The sequence below is a fragment of the Ruditapes philippinarum genome, unplaced genomic scaffold, assembly GCF_026571515.1.
Source record: "Ruditapes philippinarum isolate M1 unplaced genomic scaffold, ASM2657151v2 ctg16791_1_1_1_1, whole genome shotgun sequence".
NCBI classification, from domain to species: Eukaryota; Metazoa; Mollusca; class Bivalvia; order Venerida; family Veneridae; genus Ruditapes; species Ruditapes philippinarum.
The window spans coordinates 1-18,602 of NW_026866338.1; the positions used below are offsets into that span (position 1 = coordinate 1).

Below are 18,602 nucleotides of genomic sequence, written 5' to 3' on the forward strand. Positions count from 1 at the left end.
CATTCTAATAGCTCTATTCTTGATAAACTTGCTGTTTGTCGCAATTTCGTAGTTTTTTATATACATATATGCCTCTTCTACAGACCTAAATACCTGGATCTCAGAAGCCCTCTTTTCATTTCTGAAATCAATAAAAATCAAATTGGAGAATCAAACATGAGAGGAGAATAGGGAATCTCTTAAACTGCAGTGCAGTGAATTACCCTAGACTGTGAACAGAAATTTATTTTGTAATTCAAGATCAGCTTTGAAAATTATAAGATTTAGCCAGCGCTTTATAGTTATACCCATACTTTGGTAATGATACAAATTATACAAACCAAATTAGGGAAGACCCCCTTCTCTCTTCCCCCATCAGCAGCTGTTTCAAATAAAAATAATTTGTTTAATGTTGGTTGACTGTCATCTGATGATTATTTCTGTGATAAAAAAAATCTGACCAACAGTTTTTGAGAAGAAAAGTTTTACCTTGTGAAAACCAGAGTTGCGCTCAGAATGGAACTTTCCAAAAAAAAAAAAACACTCTGAAAGACAGTCACCAAAGTAACAATGCCATGAGGTTTTGATGACACTGACCTTGTGGTTTAGGAGATATTATTTCAAGAAAAGTGTGGACAACATACTGACAGCTTGTAGATAGATGACAGTGAGTGATAGCAATAGTATATGATAAGCACCTTGTGCTCTAATGAGCTAAATAAAACATGTAAAGTTTGTAATGTTCAGGGCTGTTATGAAACATAAAACTATTTTTGAAGTACTTGCAAATGTGATTGTCTTATCATATGTTTGTTGAAATTTTAAGCCCTAAAATAACTCTATTAGCATGTGATCTAGTAGATAAATTGACAAACATTGATTACTACCTATCTTGTTCAGCTGATTCCACTTCTGTTTCATCAGTTGTGACCTCTTTTTCTGGTACATATGCATTAGCTGATTCGTTGTGTATGAATACATCAGTAGATGTTACTGGAGCAACACATGAGTCTGTAACAGGTGTGTCACTTGGCTGACTGGTGTCCATTCTTAATGACAACTTTACATGAAAGCATTGAAGAAAGATAAAATTTAGTGTAATTACAAGTGCACTATTTAAAGAATTTATAAGTACATGAAACCCATGTATATTTTTTATCAATTATTTTTTCAATCTTTTCACTGATAGCAATCGATAGAATAAAAGTTAAAACTACACAAGAAAATTCAAAGGACTCATTTATTATTGAAAATAATTGTCATTTCATATCTTGCCTGAACTTTGTTCACATATATTTACATAACTGTTTCTTCAAATGTCACAATCTTCAATTGTATCATAGTTTGGGGACCTTACTGTTGAAAATGTGTCATAGTTAAATCATATACATATGCATGCACAGTGCGTTAACTGGAGTGCAGTTATTAGTTACCTGCACTCCAGAGCCTGCCCATTGATTTGCTCATTTTTGCTAGGGTTTACTTATTGTGACGGCAGAGAAAGAGAAAGCGATTGAAATATAATAGTAAGATGCTCGTTCATTGGTTACTTTTTTCTGGAGTTTCATATTGTGACAAAAAGGAACCTGTTTTTATGTTTGACTATGATATAAAACAGAAAGAACATCAAAACACTAGACAATCTGATTATTACTTGGGGGCTATGCCCTACAAATCAGATAGCCTCGTGTTTTGATGCTCTTTCTTTTACTTATAATTCAAGGAATAACCATGATAATGGACTTTTTCGGTGTTTACAGTTTTATGTAAATTGGCTAACTTGTTATCCAATCGCTACACTGAGATAATACATAGTCACTGGTTGACCTGGTTTGCACAAGAGTACGTGCTTATGTTTGTGATACTGTTTGTGAGCAGTTGACCTAGCAATGAATGGAAAAGGTGTGGCTAAATGTTCCGCTATGAAAAACCAGAAAGGTCCATATTCTAATTATCATACAGTATTGAAAACAAGGTGTTTTTTTATTATTTAAAAGCAATGTAATAATTAGAATCATATAATACTTGTTTGCATATTGTAGTCCAATTTTTACTTAGTCAAGGGTAATAACACTGACAAAACAAAATAAAACCACAAGGGAAACCTTAGGTGCACTACTACACATGCTGATCAACATTCCTGTAAAGTTTCATGACCCTAGGTCAAATACTTTTTGAGCTACATGCGACACAAATTGAAAAGTGCAAATTTTCACCAAGTCAAGGGCAATAACTCTAACGAAACAGAATAAATCCACAAGCAAAACCCCAGGTGGACAACTTCACATGGTGAGCAACATTCCAGTAAGGTTGTATGACTCTAGGTCAAATACTTTTTGAGTTAAGTGTGACACAAGTTGTTGTTGATGTGTTTGACTAATCTATCATTCTATGACTAAAATAGAGAGTGAACAGATCATTACAATCTCTCTAACTTCTGTCCCTTGTGAAAGGGGATTCTCATCACAAAACAGACACATTTCAAGGTACTGTAGTAAGAGGACTGTTGAAAATGTACAAAATAGAATGATGATCAACTTTTCTGCCAATCAGCAAGGTTTTGAATCTAATGAAGTTATTCAGAAAGCTGTAGAAAAGATGTTTCAATAAAAATACTGATATGTGTTTAACTGACTTGCTTGTCTTTATAGTTTGTACCCCCTAAATATTCTGTGAAGTGTACCCCCAAAAATATGACCTAGGGGGTACATGTACCCTCAAATTTAAATTCTAGTGGGAACACTGATCAATTTTGACATATTTTAACACTAAGCACAAGGATATATGCCATTATGTGAATTAAGTGATGATATGAAATTAGTGATGTTGATTATTTATATATCTAACCTAAACAATCTTGAAGGAAATTTATTTAGAAAATGGTGCCATGACGATTATTGAAGTGGGGTTATAATCTTCTTCCAATACTGTACATAACCCACTCTGGGGCATTGACGTAAAGGGTGTATGTACAAAGTGTTGTGCGGCGAATAAGTGCAGATTTAAAAGAAGAACATGTTAAAAATAAAATCGACTCCAGCATATTAGGGCCCCATGACTAGTCCTCCCTTGAAGGCCTCAAGGTTGACTGCTGTGGCCAAGTGCTCTGGAAGCTGGTTCCACAGGCGGACGGCCGAAGGTACAAACTTAAGGAGAACTTCATGGTGTCTGTTCTGCAGAATTGGACATGGAATCTGTGTCTGTAGCCATGGCCACCAAGTGTCAGGGGGTGGAAGTACTGTGCAGCTGGGATTGCTATGAGGTTGTGTGTGATCCTGTAGACCATCACTAGCTTGGCATTGGAGCGGCGATGCTGTAGAGTTGGCCAGCCTAGGTCTGCCATCATTGCAGTGGTGCTGCTGGTAGTTTTGTAATCGCCTTTTACAAATCGGGCAGCTTGCCTTTGGACAGCTTCAAGCTGGTTGATGTTGGTGGCTGTGTTAGGGTCCCAGACTGTGCCTGCATACTCCAGGAATGGTCTAACAAGGGTCTTGTAGGCCTGGGCCTTGATGTCTTGTGGGCAGCTTGTGATGTTTCTTCTAAGGAATGATAGAGCGTTGTTGGCCTTTTTGACGGTAGATTCTGTATGTATGTTCCATGAAAGATTATTTGCGATGTTGACACCAAGGTACTTTCCACTTCTGACAGATTGAAGAGTTGATTGGTGGACCTTGTAAGCATAAATGATGGGGCTTCTTTTCTTGGTGATGTGTATGACTTCGCATTTGCTGGGATTGAAAGACATCATCCACTTGCGTTCCCATTCCTGGAGTCTATCTAGGTCTTCTTGGAGGGCTAATGCACCAGCTTCTGATTTGATTTTCCTGTAGATCAGGCTGTTGTCAGCAAATAGGCGGCTGATGGAAGTCACGCACCTTGGTAGGTCATTGATGTAAAAGAGGAACAGTACAGGACCTCGTACTGTCCCCTGGGGTACACCGGATGTAACTGGGGAGGATGCAGATGAATGGTCTTCAACGACAACTTGTTGGCTGTGGCCAGACAGGAAGCTCTCAATCCAGCTTCTGACTGTCCCTCTGATGCCGTAGTGATCTACCTTTGAGAGGAGTCGTTGGTGAGGCACAACATTGAACGCCTTACTGAAGTCTAGTAGTACGGCGTCTACTTATTCCCCTTGATCCAGGGCTGATGACAGGTCTTGAAGAGTGAGAAGAAGCTGACTTTCAGTTGAGCGTTGTTTTCTAAAACCATGTTGTTGATCTGAAAGGATGTTGTGATGGTCAAGGTGTTTCATAATTTGGCTATGTAGGATGTCTTCTAGGAGTTTGCTGCATACTGATGTGAGAGAAATGGGTCTGTAGTTGGCACGGTTGCTACGGTCACCTTTTTTGAAAATAGGTGATACATTTGCCTTCTTCCAGGCTGAAGGTACTGTTCCTTGTTGTAAAGAGGCGTTGAACAAGAGGGTGAGAGCCGGAGTAATGTCTTCGGCATAGTCCTTCAGGAATTGTGTAGGTATATTGTCAGGACCAGAGGCCTTATGGGGGTTGAGGCTGAGGAGAAGTTTCTTAACGCCCTCAGCTCCTACTGTGAAGTGAGGCATGTCTGGGTATCTTTCTCCGTCCATGGCTGGCACATCTGTTGTGTCTTCTGTAGTGAACACCCAAGTGAACTGTTTGTTCAGTATTGTAGCCTTCTTACTTGGGTCGCTGTGAGTTACATCATCACATTTTAGTGGAGAGATTCCTCTGCTGTCAGACCGCTTCCCTTTGATGAAAGTGTAGAGCTTCTTAGGGTTTTCTGTAACCATGTCTCTTACATAGGCTTGGTTTGCCTTCCGACATTCATAGTGTTGCTCCTTTTGAAGGTCTTTGTACCGCTTGATGTCGTCTGCTGTCCCTGGGCACTGGGCTTTCTTGAATGCTCTCTTCTTTTTTCTAGAAAGGCGCTTGATCTTTGCTGTGATCCAAGGTTGGTTGTGCCTAGTTGTTGACATCTTGGATAAGACCGTGGTTTCTATGATCTGTGAGATCGCAGATGTGAAGTTGGTCCACATGTTGTCAATAGCAGAGGTGGTAGAGTGGTCCTGTATGAAGCTGTTTGTGAAATCTTGTACAGCAGAGCGTATGATGGTCTGGTCAGCCCTTTTCCACAGAAGTATCTTTCTCTGTGGTGCTTTTGTTCGTGCTGCTATAGTCCTGGCCTGCACAAGGATCATGTCATGATCACTGAGTCCTGGGAGTGCATTACTGCGTTCGATAAGTGAAGGTCTATTTGTAATGAAGAGGTCCAGGGTGTTATTGCCTCTGGTTGTAAAATCCACAATCTGTTCAGATAAAATGTCATACATAGTGTCAAGCATGCACTGGCTAATGTTCTTAGGGTAGTTTGACCCAACCACAGAGTTTAAGGTCAAATCAATATCTGGTAGGTTCATATCACCTGCAATCCAGATGGTGGCATTCTTGTTCTCTGTGTGTAGCTTCTTGATGCCTGTGCAGAGGTTTTCCATGTGAGGTCGCTGCTTGGTGGGCGGTATGTAGAACAGATGACAAGCTGGCTGTTGTTTGGACCACTGAAGGAAGCTGCAAGTCTATCTCTGATGTTGATTCTGTGTCTAATTCAGTGCCACATATGTTGTCTTTCGCAGCGATGATGACACCACCATAACGATTTGCCTCTCTGTCTTTCCTGGCTACGAAGTAGTATCCAGCTGGGAGAACTTCCTTTTCATGGATACCAGGGTAGAGCCATGTCTCACAGCCAATGATGATGTCTGGCTTGGTTTCAGTCAAAGTCAGCCAGAAGGATGCCTGTTTAGCCCTCAGACTCTGGTAATTTACTACAAGGATGCGAAGGATGGTTGCAGGTACCTGGTGTGGTTGCCTTGTTTTTTCCTGGTAGGTGACAAGGTGTGTTGTGGAGATCCAATTGAGCTGACTGATGAGAAGCTGTGAGAGGATCGTTATCTGGTTATGATTTCTTACAGTATCAGCCAAAAAGTTCAATTTCTGTTCTTCTTTTTTATAGATAGATTACGGAGAACATTAACAAATATACCAAAAACATACATTTAATGTCATTATTCCTTACTTTTAATAATTTAAAATTATTTGTATGGGACGAGTATTTCTTGGGCGAATTCCGTTTTTTATTGGGCGAATCTTGTTAAAAGTTCCAGAGAAAAGCATTGTTCCGATTTTTTACCCTGCATAATTAAAAAGATATGGACGGTTAATGAATTATCATTTCGCATTAACTGTTGTGACAATACTAGTGTAGATCTACAAAATTATTACCAAATTATAGTTGTTGTTGTTGTTGTTTTAACATTCGGAAAACTCGCCATTTATGGGTCTGTCTAAAACGCAGACGAATATGGCAACTATATACAAGATCGTCTATATTTCACTATATATATATATACTGTAATGTTAATAAAATATATACACGTAAGCAAAATTCATTTTCAATTTATTTCTATATTGTCTGCGTTTCTCGCAAGTACTATATTCCCTTTATTGTAAATCTGCGAGTTTACTAGTTCTATGGTTAAAAATAAATACAAGCATGCAGAATTCATTCTATATTAATTGCCTGCGTTTCTCGCAAGTACAATATAATTTTAGTCTTTCCATGTATATGTTCTATACTGGTTATAAAGTAAATAACAAGTGTGCAAGAGCAAAATTGTTTTTCGTTCCTCTCCTTAATTAGTGTGAAGTTGGCATTAAAAGACGTAGATCTAGTTGCATATACATGTATGTCCTTATTTCTTGATGATTTGTCAGTTTAAACATATTTTTCCCCAGGCGCCCTTGGTATTTTTTCTATAAACAAGAGCTGTCGGTAGGACAGCATGCTCGACTATTCTTAGTGCTTGATAGTAAAAAAAATGCCTGATACAGTTACCTCCTCCTGTTTACAGGTTGGGGTCATGATGGTGAACAAGTGTGCAAAGTTTCAAAGCCATATGTCAATGGACTTTGAAAATATTTGAACTATTACAAAAACTTTAACGTAAATTCTAAGTCGAAAAAGGGGCATAATTCTGTCAAAATGCTTTATAGAGTTACCTCCTCCTGTCTACAGGTTGGGGTCATGATGGTGAAACAAGTGTGCAAAGTTTCAAAGCCATATGTCAATGGACTTTGAAAATATTTGAACTATTACAAAAACTTTAACGTAAATTCTAAGTCGAAAAAGGGGCATAATTCTGTCAAAATACTTGATAGAGTTACCTCCTCCTGTCTACAGGTTGGGTCATGATGGTGAACAAGTGTGCAAAGTTTCAAAGCCATATGTCAATGGACTTTGAAAATATTTGAACTATTACAAAAACTTTAACGTAAATTCTAAGTCGAAAAAGGGGCATAATTCTGTCAAATGCTTGATAGAGTTACCTCCTCCTGTCTACAGGTTGGGGTCATGATGGTGAACAAGTGTGCAAAGTTTCAAAGCCATATGTCAATGGACTTTGAAAATATTTGAACTATTACAAAAACTTTAACATAAGTGGTTACGCCGACGCCGACGCCGACGCTCGGGTGACTGCAATAGCTCTACTTATTCTTATCGAATAGTCGAGCTAAAAAAAGAAAAAAGAAACTGACTAGAAAGAACTCAGCGGAGGCACAAAACATAATATATGTAGGATATTTAAGAAATAAATTGAAAATCGTATTTTTGTGCTATTCGTAGCCCATCTATTTTTATGATTTTTAAAAGGCCTAGCTTGTTGAAAGTAACGAAGATTTGCAGATGTAATATCTTAATAAGCTACTATCGTTAAATAATTGAAATAAATTATTTTTTTTCTTGGGTAATGTGGTTATTTTAATGAAGACAAAAGTAAGAGTTGATTATTATTTATATACTAGTACAAGAGTAACTGGAACTGGTGTTTGTATCAATAGATATATATAGCATAGGTTTGAAATGCTCAGGCTCTTAAATTATGATACGCACATGTTTACTCAATATGGGTTCTAGAGAAAAACACAATCTTCTTTCTTCCCGTCTATACGTGCACGTCGAAGAAAAGGCACAGGGCATCGGCGGAAGATTTGAAGAACTTGGAACGGGGGAAAATAAAACTGAAACTTGAATCCTGCGCGGCCGATGTCTTGATCAAAGCCGGTAGGAATGGCCCGGGACGACGAGAAAGGGTGCTAGATTGTGTGAGCCCCTAGTACAAAGTGACAGTACGAAAGACACGCTCTTTGCTTGGCACCAACAGCCCTCAAACTCCTTTTTTCTCAGGTAACTGGATATTTAGGCTTTCATGCAGTGATCGCCGTACATTACATACTTTCGGCTCAAAATTCGCACCTTCGGCTAATACTCTGTGGAAAATGCATGGAGGTAAATTATCATGACTATTATTGTGCTTCAAAATTAACCCCCAAAAAGACTGTTGGTGCCAAGCAAAGGGCGTGCCTTTCACTGTTGACATGTCCCGCATCCGTACATTGTTGCATTTAGTTCCCTAATTGGCGGATAAACCCTTGTGTTACACAAACTACAGTTCAGAGAAAAACACATTCTGACATAAGCGTCTAATACCATTTGAAATCTGCTCAGATGGGCAATATGAATGTTCAAATGAATGTATTTAATTATACATAGATATAATATTATATCTAATTAGAATATGCACGGAAGGGCACCTGAGGTCTCCTCCACCAGTAAAGCTGGAACGTCGCGATATGACCCATACTGTGTCATGACCTATACTGTCGATGTGACGTAAAACCCAAAAACAAAAATATCTAATTAAGCATCAAATATATTCAACTTAATACCTAATTAATTATATACATGTATGTAATCTATGTACATGTGTATCGCAAGTGCATATAAGTACACTTTTCATTTTTATATCTCTGTAATAGATTTTGCAGGAAGTCTTTCTTTCTCGCGTTTATATATTTATTTAACCCATTACTTCATATACACGCCTTTTAACGCCTTTTTCACCCCCCCGCCTTTATGTTGTCTCAAATGATGAAAAAATGCCTAATTTAGGCCCCAAACACTTGTTTTTGTTTGAGAAATGTTGTTAAAAAAGTGACCTCTTTTTCGGCGCGGCCCCCAACCAAAGAAAATTTTGGACTTGTGAGAGGCTGTAAATGACCTCAGATTGATCATAAGGTAACGTGTAACCAACGCTGAAAAGCATTTGACTCTATCTCAATCCATTGAGAAGTTGCAGCACTTTGAAATCAATTTTGATGGAAAAAATCAACGCAAAATAGTGATTTTTGGCAATTTTGAGATGTCCGCTCGTTGCCATGGTAACAGAAAATTTAAGCCTGAGCATGTTGTTGCAAGGGCAATGGTCCAGTCAACATTTGTGCCAAGTTTGATTAGTGTTGAAGCAGTTTTTATAGTATTATAGCAAGTTGAACTTGTAACGGGAGACTTTTCAATGAAAACAGCCATTTTTCACAAAATGCTCATGAAGTAATGGGTTAAGATGCTGTACACGGACTGTCTATAATTCTGTTTCAGATCTTTGTTAAAGATATCATTTTTTCTAATTTTAATATATAATTACACTGTACAATCCATTCTTGAGCAACAGATCTTTAACGATTCAATAAATGTAATTGCTTTGATATTTCTACATTAAAATCCTCTTCGTCTGCCTTTAATTCCAAAATATCTTCCATAGCAACAGAAGAACAGTGTTCCAATTATGCACCAGACGGTAATCGTAACGCACAAACCGCCGTCAATAAACGCTAACACTGTATTGGCCGTGTTGTGTGGTGAGCAGAATTGCTTGACGTCAAGTTTCGTACGAATATTATTGTTTCTATTGTAGAAGGTAATATCTGCACCCGCACAGACCGCTCCCGAGAGAAATGCGAACACTGCCGACAAAATGGAGAGACTTATATTCGTGACACAAAGAGCAAATATGGCAATGATCTGAAATAAATATATGAAAATTTTAAACACTTGTAATGGTATTAAGAAGACTTAACTAATGATACTATCGTACATTATAAGTTTATTATACATTGTTGAGAGAGTACAATACGGTATTCTATTGGACGAGTACACAACAGTTGTCAAACCTAAATTGGACGAGGCGCTAGCCGAGACTAATACATGTTATATATTTTGCAGCCGGTATGAGTCCGATAGTGTTGTTTTCAACATTGTATACTTGCATAATGACCTCTTTATTTCACTGCACCAATTTCTTGACATGATTAACATGTTGTACAAAAAGGATTTGATATAGATATTTTGGACTATGAGAATGAAAACGAGGCTAAACGAAGTACAATAGTGATTTGATATGATTTTTGGTGGAACGAGGCTAAATGAATAAAATTGGATGTAATAATGATTTTATCAGATCACATGGTGCAAACACTGAAAGTTCATTACTTAAAATTTCATTAGGTTTGAAATTAAATTGTCAAATGATTTGTGTACGATGTGATATAATAATCTATTATGTATTTCTTAATATTTCACATATTCGTGTAAAACAGCTCGTCGAACTGCTTTTTGTTAATTTCCGGCGTAATCTGCCACTAGCTCGCATATTTTATACAACATTTTCCTAGATTCGATAATATTTGTATTAGTCTATTGCTTAATGGGGTTTCGAAAAGCATAGTTTTAATTTTCCTTTGAAGAGAAACTTATAATTATCAATATATATTTCTGTAAGTATGAGATATACGCCAGTGTAAAAATTGCACACAGGTGGCATATCTGGATTTTTACAAAGTTGCAACAGTTAAAACATTTGTAAATAAAACAAAATTTAACATATCAAAGCATGTTACATTTGTAAATACAACACAAAGATAAGATACCCACTCCGCATCTTCCATATGATACACCTTCAGAAGAACTTTCCGCTGATTTTGCCTTTGTGCACGCATTGTATCCGACCGAACCGCAAATAAAAAACTAAAAAAGATTGTACAGTTTGTTTTATTAACAACAATGATAACTATACGCAATATTTTGATATAATTTTAACAAAAGATATAAATTAATATCTCTCACGGAGACTTTCTTACAATAACAAGCACTCATGTAATGCAACACTGACTGCATTAGTCGTTTTATCTGCCATATCAAGTATGAAAAACTTTAAAAACACTTTTACATTTATAATATGACTCTATTGTCTGATTTTTCTTTCCCTGTTTTTTGCCCTAGTACGAAAGCTTATCTCAGGTTAAGAACATGTTTTAATTGCACATTTACCAACCAAACTCCTCACAGCGGTTACGTCACGCTTTGCTACTTTAACCACTGCCACCACTGAAATCACGTGATGATAGTTGTATCATGTGACAAAAACATGGCTGCCAGTTTCAGAACGCCAAGGATCCCATATCAAACTGGCAGATTTATAATTACATCCTTACCAGACAAAATAAGTTCAAGACACTCAATTTGTTATCACTTTAAAACAAGTGCCGGATCAAATCTTTTTGTGCAATCGTTCAATAACTGTTTATATTCTGCCATTGTTTACTGGTTGTTACTATGCACACGGTGTCACAGTGAAAATATCTTTCGTTATGTTTACAAAATAATTTTTATACGTATAATTTTTTACTTTCTTGTACATTAAGCATAACTATTTAACGAAAGAAAACTAAAATGATATAAAGTATTCTATTTTAAAATTAAAAGTGAAAAAATATATCCGGCTATATTCGACCGAATTTACTTGTGGTGGCAGTGGTTACTGTACTGATCAGGGGAAGTAACCGCTGCGAGGAGTTTGATTTACCAACAAGTATGAATTTTCACATTGATAACAGCAGATAAGAACCAAATACAACGTCACAAGTGTTAAAGTTGAACAACTTACAATAATTCCGACAAGAAGAGGTCCAAAGTTGAAGACAGGAAATCCAATATTTTTGGAAGCCACTCCAAGAGTTGTGGCACCTGACACAATCGTAAGAAACCCTAACACCATTGCTATAACGGAGTAATATTTTAGTTTCTCTAAAATTTTCGTAATGTCAACTGCCCCTGAAATAATAAAGAAGGAAGATCTAAGAACAATTATTGTGATCTTTCACTTTTAAAATAAATATATATAAGTTTTTTTTTGTGTTTGTTGCAAAAAATATCATTCCTCTTGTTACTTTTGTGCATAAAAGTTTGCAAAAGATTTCACTTTGTCTTCTGAAATTTAGCACATTCATTTCAAGGTAAATATTCTTATTGTTATCATTTTTATTTTTGTTTAAAGCATGGACCTGGAAGTGTATTGCAAATTGCTCATCATTTTACATTGTGAGCTTTGTTGTTATGTGAATTTTGGCCAACTGTCACTTTGAAACAACTTTATGAAAACAAACATGACTGACAATGCTTATTCACATTCAATGTACGTGTAGGCGACATACGCTTGGGGGTCAGATCCCCCCCAACGTTATATGCCCCTGTAAACACTCTATCAAAACTATTTTAATATTCAAACACGAATGGGACATCTATTACAACGATAAAAATGGTTTTCAAACAATTTTTACATACACTTAACAAATCTTATAAGTGTGCACCATTTATGTCCTTATAACTTTTTCGTTTATCAGTATATTTCTACAAAATTTTGCGTTATGACTATTGGCTGCATTTCCACACTTTTCCCGTGTTCAGGCATGTCAATTTTAATTATGAGGTGCGTTCAACCATGAACGAACGAAATTCACAAAATGCACGAAAAATTGTGAGAATGGGTGAAATAAAATTGCACATGGATATTCTCGGATACGACAGAGATCCACATATCAGAAAAACACCACATGGGTAGATTATCTATACAACATCATGGTATAGCCCTAAGATTGGTCAACGCTGGAGTACACCAAACATGTAGAGGTTGGTAACAAAATTTATTTGTTTAAATGATTATTTTAATTCCTTTGCATTGTAAAAGCCGAATATCATTTAAATTCAGTTTCTACCCAAGACGAACATAAATGCATATCTTTTATTTACTTATTACATGTCTGTATCATTTGTAGGTTGCGCCTCTTATGGGTGTACACCGAAATACTTTCAAAAAGGCTAATCATTGAGTACAGAGCAACTGGCATCGTTGGTAACCTTCCTCACCGATACAACAGTATGCAACATCGATGTGACGACACTGCCAGGCTGTAATACACAGTCAGGGTGGGCACGTAAGGTATCAGGACATCATTTTGCAACATCGACTTTCGACACGCATTCACATATTTTAGAAATACATCTTAAATTTGTATCTTGAATGAAAAAAAATGAATAAAAATGATACTGTGTCTCTTTTCTCAGGGCTGGGAATCAAAACTGCGTCGTATCCTACAAAATGTAAAACAAACGCCGCCATCTTGGAGCGAAAAATGTATGTTTTTGTTTATAACTGTTTTTGTTGGAAATGACTGAAAACAAGATATATGTATTAACAAGCTACACTGTTTTCCGCTTCGTTCGGTATATGTTGCTTGCACAACTATTTTGTAAAACAAAAGTTATAGCGAACTTGCAACTCGAAGCGGGGCATAATTTTTATGAAAATGTGTGGATACGACGCAGTTCATATTGCTTTATCTATCGTTTTTTCCTTCAAATCAATTATATACTCGTTTTCAGAGTTCACCATAAACTTCAAAACATAATTTTGCATCATTTACTAAACTTTCATTTAAAAGAGATGTTTATTTTCCAAGAAAATAATGATTTTTACGAAATGATACGACGCAGTTGAAAATAAAATATGATACGACGCAGTTGTATTTTCATTGCAGGCTGAATATTGGTTAAACTATTTAAATTATGTGCTAGGTATGCTAATAACGTCCAACAACATTTCTTGTTTACAACTTAAGTCAAAAGCAAAGGTCACTCGAGCATTGGTTTCATAAAAATGGAAATGTAATACTATTCTATTAAGGCTGCATTTTTCGATCGCATTTTAGTACTAATCATTAGCATCTACAAATTCCGAAAAGCTGTATCAAATGCAATATACATTGAAACACGTGATCGCACACCCATGTGACAACGTGTTCTAGTGTTGCCTTAGCATGCTTACAAACCTGTTCCCGTGAATTCGAAATGGGAGTGATTACTATTTTTGATACAAAATTCAATATTCCAGTGTAGCCTCTCCTGGACCCTGTATTAATCAGGAATGACAAAAAACAAAAGAGAAAGAATTTACAAATTTTGAAAAGGTCTCTAGCTATCGGGAATGCGCAAATTGCATGCCTACCTTTGTTACTTGTAATTAGCAATAATTTCCGTCAATTCCGTTATTACTTATGTCTTTTACGTGCCGATTTTATTGTATTCATTTTCTTAATAATCGATGAGAACAGATGAGCTTCATTATTTGAAACTGAACATTAAATTGTTAAAATTATATTATAAATGGTTAAGCTACAATATATTTTTGCAAGTAGGTTATGCGTTCCGTTTAGTCATTTTATGTTCAGCGCCGCGGAACTTTACCCCTGATTTTGTCGTATTGCGTTTCTTTATCGCCGATGAGGAAAGGTCTACGGAATGTATGACTTATAAGTATCATTCTTCTCCGTCAAAAAACTTTAAATTTTCAAAATCGAGTTACATATAATACAACTACAAATTATTTTGTAAAAATGGTGTCCGTTTTGCAAAGGTTTTTTACGCTATGGACCGATAAATTTGATACAGATATAGGCAGACATGATCTTTCAACAGTATTGAAGAATTATTAAGTTTTCACAATATTGAACAGAAAATTTAGGTCAGATTATCGTATCGAATTTTCAACAGACTAGAGACATGACATCTTAACATACCTTCATACTAAAGTGTGATTTTTATTTGGTAATGAATTGCCTGAAAACTTAAACAAAAGTTTTCAGAAAATGACTTCACAGAGGATTACCCCTGTTTACATTGAAAATTTCTCTGATAGTCATACCAAAATAAGAAATTTAAATTTTATTCTCTTTATAATTAACTCAAATATTTATAATCTTAAAACTTCACGCCAGAAGTTAATAAAAAAGCTGCTTATTTGTACAGCTGACGTCAACAAATTTTGTTGAAAAAACAAATCAGACAGGTGTGTCCAACCGAGGCCGAGCTGTTTATGTTTACTGAATTCAAATCACTTGAACTGAACTGCTATGAATTCGAAAACCACCAGGGACTTTTTATTCTTTCGTGTGGAAAACCTATCAAGCTAGTTTCAAAATGTCGATGGTTCTCTGCAGGTACAACATTTTGCCTGAAATAATGCACAAAGGCGCACCTGAGGTCCTCGCCCCTAGTAAAGCTAATGTGTAGAGTGAAAGTTTGAAAAGAAACCATTACCCAGAACATGCAGAGCCACAGTTAACTTAGAGCGTAGCTAGCCAAAATGAATTCAAGTAAATAGATTTCTACATTTTTTTTTGCGAAAACAAATTAGGGATAATATTGAACATACAGGAAAATATAAGAAATTATTTCAGATATTATGATCAACAAGGTAACATGTTCATGTTTAACTGAAAAGTAGCTTCCGCAATGTAAACTTTCAAATTAAATGGTATAATGGACATGACACATTGTATTCTAAATAATCAAAAGCAACAGAACATTGCTATACACCGCAAATAATCTGGGTTTTTTTTATCTAGCGCAAGTGATTATTCCATAAAATAGAAATATATTGCCAAAATTATCCCTGTTGAAAAGACTGCCAAAAATACAACTGCGTCGTATCATATTTTATTTTCAACTGCGTCGTATCATTTCGTAAAAATCATTATTTTCTTGGAAAATAAACATCTCTTTTTAATGAAATTTTAGTAAATGATGCAAAATTACATTTCGAAGTTTATGGTGAACTCTGAAACAAATATATAATTGATTTGAAGGAAAAAACGATAGATAAAGCAATATGAACTGCGTCGTATCCACACATTTTCATAAAAATTATGCCCCGCTTCGAGTTGCAAGTTCGCTATAACTTTTGTTTTACAAAACAGTTGTGCAAGCAACATATACCGAACGAAGCGGAAAATAGTGTAGCGTGTTAATACATATATCTTGTTTTCAGTCATTTCCAACAATAAAAGTTATAAACAAAAACATACGTTTTTTGTTCCAAGATGGCGGCGTTTGTTTACATTTTGTAGGATACGACGCAGTTTTGATTCCCAGCCCTGTTTCTGTATTTGATGAAAATTTCAGCATGATCGGGCAAATATTGATACATCTATGAAACCATGGCATTTATACATGCACACTTATAAGATTTGTTAAGTGTATATGAAAAAAAATACCGTATACCATCAAGTCTCATACTTGCCAAGTTGTAGGGGTCTTGGGCATACCCAAAAGATATGTTGGTGTATATTTAGTACCACTGTTTTGTTCGCTGGATTGAGAGAAATTACAGTTCGAAAAATAAATAACTTTTATTATTAATTTTTGGAGGCAACGGCCTCCAAGACGATACGCCACTGCAATAGAACGGATCGAGACTATGATAATAAAAGTGATATTAGTTTCTTCCGGAATTAAGTATCTACTGAACTCGATATGCATTAGATCTAGTAAAAAAGTTTAAAAAGAGAGTACATACGTATTTCGTGATGAAAATGAGAAATAATATAAACTCAACTGTATATCATTTACCTTTGTGTTGTTGTGATTGTTGGTCTTCATTCCGGGTGTTGTAATTGGCTAATCCAATATCAACATTAGTACCGCTATAATATGTCGAGTCGTTATACTTTGACATGACTATATAACACTCACATGGGGCCAGGGTAATCCTTTCACATTTTAATACATTCTTATATTTAAATGTGATATCCGGTTTTGCAAAATGTTTACATTTTTAACAAATAGCTAGGTCAACTACCTGTATAAACATAAAATTACGCGATCAATAAAACAGTGTTCACTGAGGTGTACCCCTTTTGTATTGGCGTAGATACATAAAATACCATTTTTACGGAGTTGCAAAAGCGACACGGCCCGGATGTGCGATAAATTGAAAATACGTTTCAAAAGATCAGAAATATACATCTGAAATTTATACACGACTTAGAAGAACATATAATTAAAGCCAAGAAGTTGCATGTTAATATCTCTTCACAGAACTAACATAAACACATACCGGCGTTAATTTTAGTAATTTTGTAGTACAATACGTAAATTTCTTTCTTTGTTCACTACACAATATTTTATTTTTAAATACATTTTTCAAAAAATATCATGAATGAAGAAGCGCCGACGACACGAAAACTCGATAAATTGGCGAAGCCTTTCGCATTTTGAGAGGTAATGTCTTCGTATCGGCGCCCTCAGAAGACACGATAAGTTCGCATATTATCAGGTCTTCGCCGGCGAAGACACGAAATGGCAGAAATCAGCAACCATGATTTACTCATTTTATGCACCTGCAAAACCCAGTCTTAGTCGAAAGACCAGTCACTATAACAGGCTTATACGGGAGACCGGTGTGCATATTTCAACTTCATGAATTCCCGTTTTCATCTTTGTGAATTCACAACTTTTAACTGAACATACGAAATTTACGATTTCAACTTCATGAATTCATGATTTCACTAGGTTGAATTCGTGAATTTGAAATCGTGAATTCAGTAATTTGAAATCGTCAATTCATGAAGTTGAAATTGTGATACCGTGAAGATGAACCCCGAGAATTCAAGATGTTAAAATGTCACCACCCATCTTTGGTAGTTAAGGTCCATTTTCTCAAAAACTAACAAAGATATTCACTTTAAACTTGGCATCAAGTTGGAATGTATTAAGGCATTAAGATATTCCTGAGCGTCTCATCGTAAATATATACATGTGCTTGAAATACGTGATTGCTATATACTGAGTTGCAAAATAAAGTGTACATTTGGTTAAAGGGAAATTTCGTATCTAAGCAAAATAGTTACATAATTATTTGGTATCAAAATATGTAGAAATTTATTGACTATATACGAATTTCTAGAAAAAAAGTGTTTAAATGAAGAAAAACGAAGCATTTACTAGTACAAACAATTTATTATGTACATGTATAAGTGTCTGATAAAGAAAGTGACTACTTAAAGATGACTCAAGTATTCAGTCTGCATATACAAATAGAAGTATCAACTTTTCATTAAAGCTACATGTATTTGCATGTCACATCTTGAAAACACCTAAATGCCAAGAATCATAAAACAGATGGCACATTTTGTGTAATCATCACTACAAGCAAAAAGCAAATCAGCAAATTGCGTTAGGGAACATTTCTGTCTATATATAAGTATTGTGTGTTAATGAACAGACAGATACACATTTTGTTAAAACTCTCTCCAGATATGTTCAAAGGAATATTTACATAAATCATTCATCCAAGTTACTCACATTTATATCTAAATATATATGATTAATCTAAAATCCTTTTATTCACACGGAAATATCAAGTATCCAAACTGCATTCTGAAAAGAAATTGTGTGGCATTAAAAAAATGTTAAGATATGTCATTCATTCAAGTCATGTGTAATTGTTATTTTATAATACATGTACGTAGAGCAGTCCAAGTATTGCTATACAGTATATAAATCAACGTCTAATTCAAAGAATTTTGAAAAAATGCTCAAAATTCCCAAAACCCCCAATTTTGTCAGAAATTTCC

The 18,602-nt window shown here is 35.6% G+C and overlaps 2 protein-coding genes across 2 annotated transcripts; both read right to left on the minus strand.

Annotated features, from left to right (window-relative positions):
* Positions 1 to 872: 872 nt before the first annotated feature.
* LOC132732198 (uncharacterized) lies at positions 873 to 6,336 on the minus strand (the record flags this gene model as incomplete). Its single annotated transcript, XM_060718587.1, is given in 2 exon segments — positions 873 to 1,039; positions 6,240 to 6,336. A coding segment is annotated over 1 exon segment (155 nt), but the record flags the coding sequence as incomplete, so codon positions are not given.
* Positions 6,337 to 9,469: 3,133 nt separating this feature from the next.
* On the minus strand, positions 9,470 to 16,866 carry LOC132732197 (uncharacterized). The gene is made up of 4 exons (XM_060718585.1): positions 16,597 to 16,866; positions 11,798 to 11,964; positions 10,786 to 10,878; positions 9,470 to 9,876 (listed from the first exon to the last, which is right to left on the minus strand). Exons 1-4 carry the CDS (start codon positions 16,700 to 16,702, stop codon positions 9,571 to 9,573), a joined length of 672 nt encoding a protein of 223 aa, XP_060574568.1. The 5' UTR covers positions 16,703 to 16,866; the 3' UTR covers positions 9,470 to 9,570.
* Between the last annotated feature and the right edge of the window lie 1,736 nt (positions 16,867 to 18,602).

Bases quoted from the DNA above. Each gene is read 5' to 3' on its own strand.
- LOC132732197 (XM_060718585.1), bottom strand. From the start codon at position 16,702: ATGTCAAAGTATAACGACTCGACATATTATAGCGGTACTAATGTTGAT. The intron at 10,879-11,797 runs GTAAGTTGTTCA...AATCTTTTTTAG, and splicing joins CTCTTCTTGTCGGAATTATT to TTTTTTATTTGCGGTTCGGT. The intron at 9,877-10,785 runs GTGGGTATCTTA...TATTTATTTCAG, and splicing joins TATCATATGGAAGATGCGGA to ATCATTGCCATATTTGCTCT.